This window comes from Mesitornis unicolor, unplaced genomic scaffold, assembly GCF_000695765.1.
Source record: "Mesitornis unicolor isolate BGI_N332 unplaced genomic scaffold, ASM69576v1 scaffold23878, whole genome shotgun sequence".
NCBI classification, from domain to species: domain Eukaryota; kingdom Metazoa; phylum Chordata; class Aves; order Mesitornithiformes; family Mesitornithidae; genus Mesitornis; species Mesitornis unicolor.
Window position 1 is genome coordinate 1,085 of NW_010201472.1, and position 9,846 is coordinate 10,930.

At 41.1% G+C, this 9,846-nt stretch overlaps 1 protein-coding gene across 5 annotated transcripts; it reads right to left on the bottom strand.

Annotated features, from left to right (window-relative positions):
* Positions 1 to 1,707: 1,707 nt before the first annotated feature.
* On the bottom strand, positions 1,708 to 4,095 carry CNBP (CCHC-type zinc finger, nucleic acid binding protein). Of its 5 annotated transcripts, none has more exons than XM_010190109.1 (4): positions 3,969 to 4,095; positions 3,593 to 3,688; positions 3,210 to 3,408; positions 1,708 to 2,783 (listed from the first exon to the last, which is right to left on the bottom strand). In XM_010190109.1, the coding sequence occupies exons 1-4, from the start codon at positions 4,069 to 4,071 to the stop codon at positions 2,666 to 2,668; spliced, it is 516 nt and encodes a 171-aa protein (XP_010188411.1). In that variant the 5' UTR covers positions 4,072 to 4,095; the 3' UTR covers positions 1,708 to 2,665. The 5 variants fall into 5 exon arrangements, with proteins under 5 accessions (XP_010188411.1, XP_010188412.1, XP_010188410.1 ...); XM_010190110.1 differs by having other exon boundaries at positions 1,784 to 2,783; positions 3,593 to 3,685; XM_010190108.1 differs by having other exon boundaries at positions 1,784 to 2,783; positions 3,210 to 3,416; positions 3,595 to 3,685; positions 3,969 to 4,071.
* Between the last annotated feature and the right edge of the window lie 5,751 nt (positions 4,096 to 9,846).

Here is a 9,846-nt window from a genome sequence, read left to right on the forward strand (position 1 = left end):
TAATTGCAGCTATTTACAAAAAACCCACAAACAATAAAAACCACCACACAGCTCGGGCAAGAACTTCTTCCCTACCCCTTAGATCCACAAGAGCTGAAAGGCTTTCTTCTTCAGCAAACAGGTTGGACCAGAAGCATGGTGCCAACAAATCACACCCAACTGCAAGAGCAGTCACCATCTCATTTTGGGTTGCCACCCTGTAAACCTGCCTTCCACATCTTTGTCACGCTGACCAGGCGAAGCAAACACTTGAGATGTTTTTCTGCTTCAGCAAAGCAGCACAAGAACATTCCCTCTTTAAGTGCTTCAAATAGACTTCTTTCCACAGCGCGTTTCCTTCTGTCCTCGCAGCACTGACTCAGCCTTTCTAAAGCCTTTCTGCTGCCAGCCATGACCCTTGCTCCAGCCACCTCGTACTTCATATTCTACCCATCTTCTTTTTCTCCTTACTATGGCTCAACATTTTCCACAGGCTTTGAAAATCAAACCCAGGCTGAAAACTTCAGTTCTTCATAAATCTTTATTTTATTAAACACTCTAAATTGCTACAGCAGCCCACTGCAAAACAACCACCACCCAGCATTCACCCGGTGTGACACAGCAGCTATCACCATCACAATTTTCTTGGATGCACATTTAAGTATCAGAGATTATCAGGCAACACACTTACTTTCACAGTTTCAAACACTCCCAGCTAAGACTCATCACAAATCTCCCAGGTCATCATCTGGAGTTCTTATTGCCATTCTGTAAACCTCACTTCTGTGCTACAGCCTGAAAACAGCAGGCTCAAGTTGTTCCCACAAGACCACAACCTTCAGGGGCACCACTGCATGACTGCATCGTATTTAACAGCTTTGCTTCCATGTTAACTGGAAGTGTTAATGCAATACTTAACTGGTTATTAGAGCACAGATCTAGAACAGCGCCAATTCAGTTTAACTTCAGTGTAGCTGTAAGACTGTAAGCCTGGGACTTCCCTCCCTAGAAGATCCACTCACAACCACCCCAACATCACAGGCTACTTAATTTCTTCACCTATGAAAAAAAACAACTTAGGGAGTCAAAAGTAACAAAAGCCTTCACTTTGTGTGTGGGTGAAGGTGCACAAAGTGAGTACAGTACAGCACACTCCTGGCCACACTCCACACTACCTGCTAGAGCTCAAGACAGCTCAGAGCTCACAAGGTGCTCCAGCTGAGCCTGCAGTCACTCACTTGCACACCAAGTGTTAAAGCTGTGCCTTACAGCAAAGCACTGACAGGTCAAGAACTCCTGGCCTTGTTTTTCTTGCACGTCAGGACACTTTACTCACCTTCCTCTCCATCAGTCAAACTGCTGAACTGTTTACTAACCCACGGTCTACCAACATGAAACAACCTATGGTAACAGGAAGTGCCTGCAATGTTGGGCATTTTAAATTACAGCTCTTGGTGTAGCAACAGCTGTGATAGCTGTGTACTGCTAGTAGACCATTAAACTCCTCCAGGCTTGGAACTCGCTGCATTTTCAACAACTTCCATGCCTTAACAGTTTTTGAAGAAATGCTGCAACTGCATCAGCACACAGACCACGCAATCCATCCACATGAACATATGCACATACACAAGAGCCTGGACAAAGGACTGCACTTAAGGCATTTACAGTTTGATGGTCCCATGGTAATGTGACATATGACAGCACAAAGAAAAGTCCAAACTGAACTTCACACCTCCACATACCCCTTTTTAATGTGTTATTTTGCACTGTGTACATGAAAACAAAAAAAATAAACAAAAGGAACTTTAGCCAAACTCCCCTTCCTCCTCCAGCTTTATTGATAGTTTAAAATTACATTTTCTATGTTCTAGGACTTCAATTGCTTTTACCATCTTACTTTAAAAACTGATTACAAGCAAATGAAACTCAGTTGCCTAAGTGATATAGTATACAAAAATAACATCTTGATTTCTGTGAAAATGCATTTATTTGCAACTCCTGAATAGCTCCAAATTGTATATGCTATGAGCACTGATGTGCATATGAGCACTGGGTTTCAGACTGACTTGGAAATATTTATTCAAAACCTTCCCATTACATTCTGTATCTCCAACGTGAACGCCCATTGACTGAATTACTGTTACTTTAAAGTTTATTCCCGATTTCTCTCTCTCTCTCATGGCCATTAACAGGCATGTGCATCTTGTTTGTTTACTCCCACTCAGCTATATGCTCTAGGTAGGGCCTGATACAGATGTTACTTGGTGTTAACAGCTACTGAGGTCAGACAATCCAAGGCCATTGTAATAAAATTAAAGTTATGAGGAAGTTTAGACACTTCCAGAATTTCTTTCCTCCTGCATAGGATCACTTCCATGTAACCCAGAGAGGGTTTGCTGGTCTGACTCAACTCTTCCCACTCATCAATCCCTATTCACCAGTGGCACGGAAAGGGGGTTCTTTAACAAAGCATTATACATAACACCTCTACCAAACTAAACATAAACATTTTTGTAGTTAAATGCAGAAAGTTGATTTTTCCACCCCTTTCCTCCTTTTACACGGCAAGTAAAGCTCACTGGCCTGGGAGTAGCCTCTATCTGCCAACCTTTGGCCAGTGAAGAGGATTCAGAGAAAAATAATACAACCATCAATCAGAAAAAGGAGGGGCGACAAAGGAAAATAATTAGGCTGTAGCTTCAATTGTGCATTCCCGTGCAAGGTGCCCTGACTCGCCGCAGCGATAGCAGTTGACTTCACTGGTCTTGCTGCAGTTGATGGCTACGTGGCCAGTTTCACCACACCTGGAAAAAGCAAGTGACTTTGTAAAGATCACCCACAATAGTTACTCAGAAAAACATTCTTATTCTGTCACATCTGCTTAAATTTCATGCAACACTAGTTCCATATTCAAGAATTCTGCTTCAGCATGCCAGAATTCTTTAACATGAGGCAAGTTTCTGCCTTCAACAGATCAGAACTGTTCCCCAACTGATCCGCTCACATTAATGCCAAAACCACCACGGATCAAATAAAGCGTGGTTTTGTTTGTTTGGTTTTGGGGTTGTTTACTGCATCTATTACCTGACTTTGCTAACAGGTCTTTAAGTCTTAGCTTTGAACAACAGTAGATAACTGGTTAAAGTTTAAGCTTCTCTTCCTAACCAAAATTAGATACAGAATAAATCACTTCAGGTACATTTTGCAGTTGGTCTCTTGTCAGTTCTTACCTATAGCATTTCACTTTGGTGCAGTCTTTTTGAATGTGTCCAAACTCTCCACAAGAATAGCACTTCTGCTCATCTGCGTGGTCACAGTCACGAGCCAGGTGGCCAGGTTTGCCACAGTTGTAGCAGCACTGCTCTCTCTCCCGCTTCGGCTCCTTGCAGTCCTTCGCAATATGGCCACCTCTACCGCAGTTATAGCAGGCTTCCACAATAAGAAAAACATGCCAAACAAGACTATAAAACCTTGGTAGAGATGTAGCATGCTTCTAACAAAGGGCATGTACAGCTTATTTCCAGTGAATTACTATCACTGTACTACATCCTTCTCTTCAACCACAGGTCTCTGCCTATGCGGTTGAAGAGATAGAATATTTAGTGATACTTACCATCCTCCTGAAGATCACAGTCCTTGGCAAGATGGCCAGACTCACCACAGCGGTAACAGATGTCCGGGAGAGGTGAAGACATGAACTGGAAGCCTGCTTGAAATGGGTAACAGGAGAAAAGAGGTTTAAGGACCACATTCAGAATATGCCCGAGAGTTAATCAAGGACACAGTCAGTTGAATTGACCAGTTAGCTTCATTCTCAGAGGACCCCCGCAAAGTTATTATACAGAGATAAGAACCAGCAAAAGTTATTACAAATTTGTGTCCAAACTTCTTTACTTCAGACTAACAAAGCCAGTTTTTACACACTATTCGGAACAGTCAGCTAGAGATCTTACTGTACAAATAAACTAAAAACCACACTGATCAATCACCTCTGCCACGGCTTCTCATCCCACGTCCACGTCCAATTCCAGTAGGGCATTCCCGAGCCCAGTGGCCAGTACGTCCACACTTGAAGCATTCGTTGCTGCTCATGGCTGCAGATCACCTGCCAGAGGAAAAAGGGAAATTTTTAGAGCACCTTCTCCTCCCCCAACCAAAGGCTACATTAAAGTAAGAGATTTAGAGGTTCCCCACCCCAGCAAAGGCAATGAAAACCAAGTGGAACTTCTGGCTAACCCGATACTTTCTTTTACAATCTCCGATCATGACTATTAAAACCACTGTAGGAGGCAAGTTTGTCTATTTTGCTTGGAATAAGGCAGCTTTGAACGATCACAGAGCATACTACAGAACTTCTCTTCTAATTAGTTTCTGCCGCCAGTCTTTGCTTCAAAAACTTACAAAATACTTAGAAGTAGGGAAAAGAATCAGTAGAGCCCTTTAGCTATTGTCTTACCAGCCTTACTGCTGCTCTTTCGGTGATGTACCCTATTCCTTATCCTTCAAACTCAAAAGCCAGCTACTTATCTTTACAAATTATTTCTTCCTGCCAGTTGTTATGCTTTCTCTTGAAGTCTCTGCCTGGCAGCTACTAGTTTTATTGACTAAACAAGCTTCATTCTAGAGGCTGATTTCAAGAACAAGCAGTGTTAAACTTAAATTCTTGAAGAGCACATTAGCTTAACATTTGAAGATTTAAGGTCTTTTATGACCAAAATAGCAGTTAAAAATCTGAGAAACAAGAATTGGCTTCAATACATTAATCTACAGCTCAGGATTCATACCTCACTCCCAGGTTTACATGAAAGAAAATGTTTAAGACATTTGGCTTCCCTAAGACACCAGATACTTGCCAGATATCTACAAGGCTAACTTGGAAAACATCCTTAGAATGCTAGGGAACATCAGCTAGGCACGCATGTCCAGATAGTATAAACCACTTCTTTTGCCCATATTGGGGAATGGACGTATGTGTTTCTTTGAGCAGAAAAGTCAGCCTGTCACAGGCCTCTGAAGCAGTGTTTAGGATGGGACAGGTTAAATGGACTGTGGTCACAGTACTACAACTGCCCACAGCTGTAAAACAAGTTACGCAAGACTTTTAGAACTAGAAATAAAAGAACAAGGAAGTTTAAAAAAGACTGCAATTTAAATGTTTAAGTGTACTTGTAGACAAGTTTAAAACACACTAGTTTACAGATACAAGTCAAGCTTAATTACTTCACATTCTCTCTCACAATTCATTATTCTTAACCCAACAGAAGCAGAATTATTATCTGGCATGTTTAGTCAGTTTACCTGATCCCCCACAAAGATAACCCTCCTGTAACCCTACAATTTATTCATGTTATAGAATGCTTCTCTCCTCCACAAACCACCTACCATCCCAGGAACGTTCACGAGATGTGCCCCAACGAAAGCCACTACAAAAGCAGTAAGAACAACACATGACCTCAAGAAGGAATCAGAATTAGCATCCTGACATTTAGCTCTAAAAATTCATACAGACTCCACTGAAGAGTTATTTTTAAAGTACTCCAATGCTGGACACATTTACTGTGGCTTTTTAGCCACTCCTCCCTCAAAACAGTTCCTTTATTTCCAATAAGATTCAGCACAGAGATGACCTGCCATCCAACCTTCCAACCACAGCAGAAGCCTGAGAACTTAACATACAACAGACAAACTTTAGTATACTACTTCTGTAATCCATCATCTTGGCCAGCTGGAAGGTAGATGTGGGTATATGCTCTTAAAATGAAGTTCTGCAATGAAAGGCTGCAAGAGAATCCTAAACAGCTGTTACAAGAATAAGACGACTGGTTGTCTGAGCACTTGAGATATACTTGGATTTTACACAAAATCCAGTTTTCTCTGCTTCATTTCAGTGTTCCAGACTTCAAACTATCATATTTGAACAGCCAAGGGTGGAGAGCTGTCTACCATGGTGGCAGCAGCTGGCACTCAGCATGCTGTTGTTTATGCCTGTTTTCATAGCAACTATGTTGACACTGCAGAACAGGAAAAACATGAGCAAAGCCAAATACAGGAGCTGGGCTCAGGCACAATAGCTGATGTTGCTTTTAATTTCAAGAGGGACAAGATGGGGTTTCTGAATGACATACCAAGATCTGTTCTTCACTAAACTGGCAACTCTTTGAAAAAGTCTTCTTTTAAAAACATTCTGGATAGAACAGCAACTTAAGACTACAGCATGAAGTGACAGGATTGAATATTGCCAGCAGTTACCCATATAAAGAACCTGACATACACTTAGGTTAGCATACTGTAAAAGACATATTTAATAGGTGAGCTAGACCTGCCTTAGATACACAGTGTAAAAGTTTTCATAGTAAGATTAATCTAGTAATTTATCTAGTAATCTAAGATAGACCTAGTCCGTCAATCTGCCAGTCAGGCAGTATCTGCATAACAGGCAAAACTTCACTACTCACTGCCCTAAAAGAATCTGAAAAGATAAGTTCTACATCTGATTTAAAGTTGCTTCCTTTTTAACTGCTCCTTCAAGAGGAAAAACTTGTTGGTATACATCAAACTGGCCAAGATAACAGAAACTGAGTAAGAAATCTGAAGTCAAACAAGTATCCAGACAATTGTCCTTTAAGACTACTGCCCCCTTTTCCCCCTAAACTCAGATCTGAGGATTATAGCTGCCACAGAGGCATCATAACAAAGCATGCTGCTCCATCTCCAGATACCTTAAGTATATGAAAAATACCAACCAGTCTGCCTGGAATTTCTCTTCAATTAATATTTAACTTCTGGGAAGGATCTGAAACTGAATACAAGTTCACCACCTAGAGGTGGGTGCAGCTGACACCAGCTTTACTCACTCCACATTCTAAGAAGCCTTAACTGTTTTAAAGACCAACATAAGGATTTAGTTTTCAGATAAAGCCAACAGCCCCTTTTGAGGGGCAATATCCAGGAGAGGTTGGTTCAGAAGACAAGTCCTTAAATGGACAGTCTCCAAGCAGTTTGGACACCATTACATTTTTCAGTTACTTCTAAGAGGAAAAAAAAAAAGTGGAGTAAAACACACCCAAGTTCACATTCTCTATTAGTCAATACTCCTCCATTTTGTCATCACAGGCAAGTTTCCAGCAGTTCCTTTTATCTATCAAGGCCACCTAAAACAAGCCTGCTGCAAGAAGCCTACTTGTTTAAATCTTCTTGGAAACTTTTCAGTCAGTCACATCTACCAGTATTTTTCACAACTCAAAAATGTTATGCAAAGCAGCTTGCAACCCCCACCTCCTCCCTCCTTTGCATCCCAGAACTAGATTTTTGCCTCACCAGGACAAGAAAATTATGGAACACAAACAGGAACCATGGCTTGCCTCATCAACCATGTCTGAGCCAGATGAAATCCTGCAAGATACACTAAGCCACTGTCTCATAGACCACATTTCAAAACTTGTAAATAAACCCAAGTCTGATTGCCTCAAACCTTACCATTCTGCTAAAGAGAAGGTAGTTGTTTACCTGAACTCCTTCTACAGAGCTCTTAAAACTGTAGTCTGAAGCTGAAATAAATCACCTCACAGCTGTTCAGCAAGATATGATTAACAACACATTGTAGACTTTGTTCTGTGTGATCACCCTTTGGCTGAAGATCATGGGCTGAGAAAAGCTCAGAGATCCAGATGAGAGGTGCCACCACAGTTGTTCCCTACATCAGATTTGAAACTTCTGCATGCAACTTCTGCACCAAACTTCAAAGTGACAAAGTTCCTTTATTACTCTTCTAACAATACCATAAGCTCTGAAGTTTCCAGTATCAAACTTAGAAGTGGAAGATCATGTTTTTCTGTGGCTTAATTAACACATTCAAAACTTGTAAAACAGAAGAGGTGCTATTAGTTTTCACACACATGATTCAGCAATATCCAAGGCTGTTTTAGTAGCTCATCTGGACCTGATGACAGAATGAACTACCACTAAGCTCCACTGTAATTCTTCTTTATGGTTTCTAGTCTAGATGCTCTGAGGAAGTAATTTTCTTTAACAAACAAAAGCAAACTAACTTGGGTGCCTCATAGTAGAAAGGAAGCTGAACTTCACCTCTAACATTACTCACAATTCTTCTGGATACTAGAAGTTCCTTAGAATTCAACAACTTGTTAACAGTACAAGGCCCCATACAACAGGGGTAATGATCTTCATTATACTTACCAGCTGCTTCTCTTATCTACAAGTATCATTTCCTTTCAATATTAATAGGACTTCACTCCTTCAATCAAAGGGCAGACTAGATAAAAACTACTGCTAAAGCCTTACTTAAGAGCTCTCTGGCAAGACAGATATATCAAAGAGGCAAACACTGAGAAATCAGCAGCTTCTTTCCAGGCTGTTGGTTGGTGACCAACCAACACCACCACACCTGAGTTTGACATGCCAGCTCAGAGCCAGGCTGAACAAGGCAAAACACCTATGTAATAGGAAGCAGAGCTTTGCTTTCCTGTAAGATAAGTATTGGAAAGGCAAAAAGGACTGCTAACACAAGTGCTAGCATTTCCTTTCAAAAGAGAAGTCAAAATATTATTAATTTAAAAAGAAATGCTACTCACTTACGAGTTTTTATTGCCACAAGAAGTGTGTTTGAGAATTCTTGAACACACTAGACTTGACTGTCACCAAAGCTAGTCAGTATTCAGCTGGCTGAATTTCCACATCTGTAACCTGAAAACATGCTACAGAGTTAGCAATGCTCCTGTCTTCAGCTTTTGTCCTCACCAGAAGAGGCAGACAATTAAGCTCTGACCACCAGGTAACAATACCCCAATTCTGAAAAAATGTAGTTTGGAACATCAAGAAAATCTTCTGAAGTGGAAAGCCATGCTTCGTTCAGGTCCTCTCAACACATCCCACAGGCAAGCTGATCCAAGAATGCTGAACATTAACTAAAACTCAACAACTTGTATCTCTACTGAGGGGCCAAAAGCCAGGTCAAAGAGACATCATGGCTTTGATTAGACTAGCAATTCTTAGTTCTGCTGAAATAAAGACAGCAAAAGTTAAACAGAAAGTGACTCTGTAGCACTTTCTGCCTATCCATATTACTTAATAGAGTGAGAGAAACTATAATCTACCAAATACATACATCCTACCATCTTCCCTTTTTGCATTTTACTGCAATCTTTTCAAAGTTTTAAACTCAAGAGAAGTAAACAACATTGGCAACATGCAAACTTTTAAACATAAAATTCAGTCCCGACATTAAAAGTCGGTTTAAAGAATGGTAGGTTAAGCACGTAACTTGCAAGCCTCCTGCACGACTCTGAGGAACTCATTTAATCTCCTCACTTTGAAGACATATGCAGGATTGCTTCTTCAGGCAAGTCTGCACTGAAGAAGAAAACATAGACTAGACAATCCTGACACTGCATAGCAATGGCATCTTGTTAAGCACTGAAATGAAAATAAACTCCACTATTAAGTTTAATAATTCCTTATGACAACTATAGGTACTAAATGAGTAAGAGCAGTTAACTGAGAATTATGTCTGACAAGAACTTAAATAAAAGGCTGCTCTCCTAGTCTGTGATCTGTAGATGTCCCAGGCTATTTTTCCTATCCATTTATAGGTCACACTTGGATTTGGAGCAGGCCACCATCCGTGCCTGTGGTCGGAGACAAATAGCTGCAACACCTCGACCCTCTCGTCTCCAGCGGCGCCTCACACGTGGGGAGCCACGTGGTGCGCCGGGCCCAGGCCCCGCCAGCCTCCCCGCTCAGTCACAGCCAGAGCGGGTGAGCTGGGATTTAAGAAAACTTAAAAAAAAAGAAAAAAGAAAAAATAAGAACAGTTTTATTTCAGCCACCTTCCGCCCGGGCCCTAGTCTC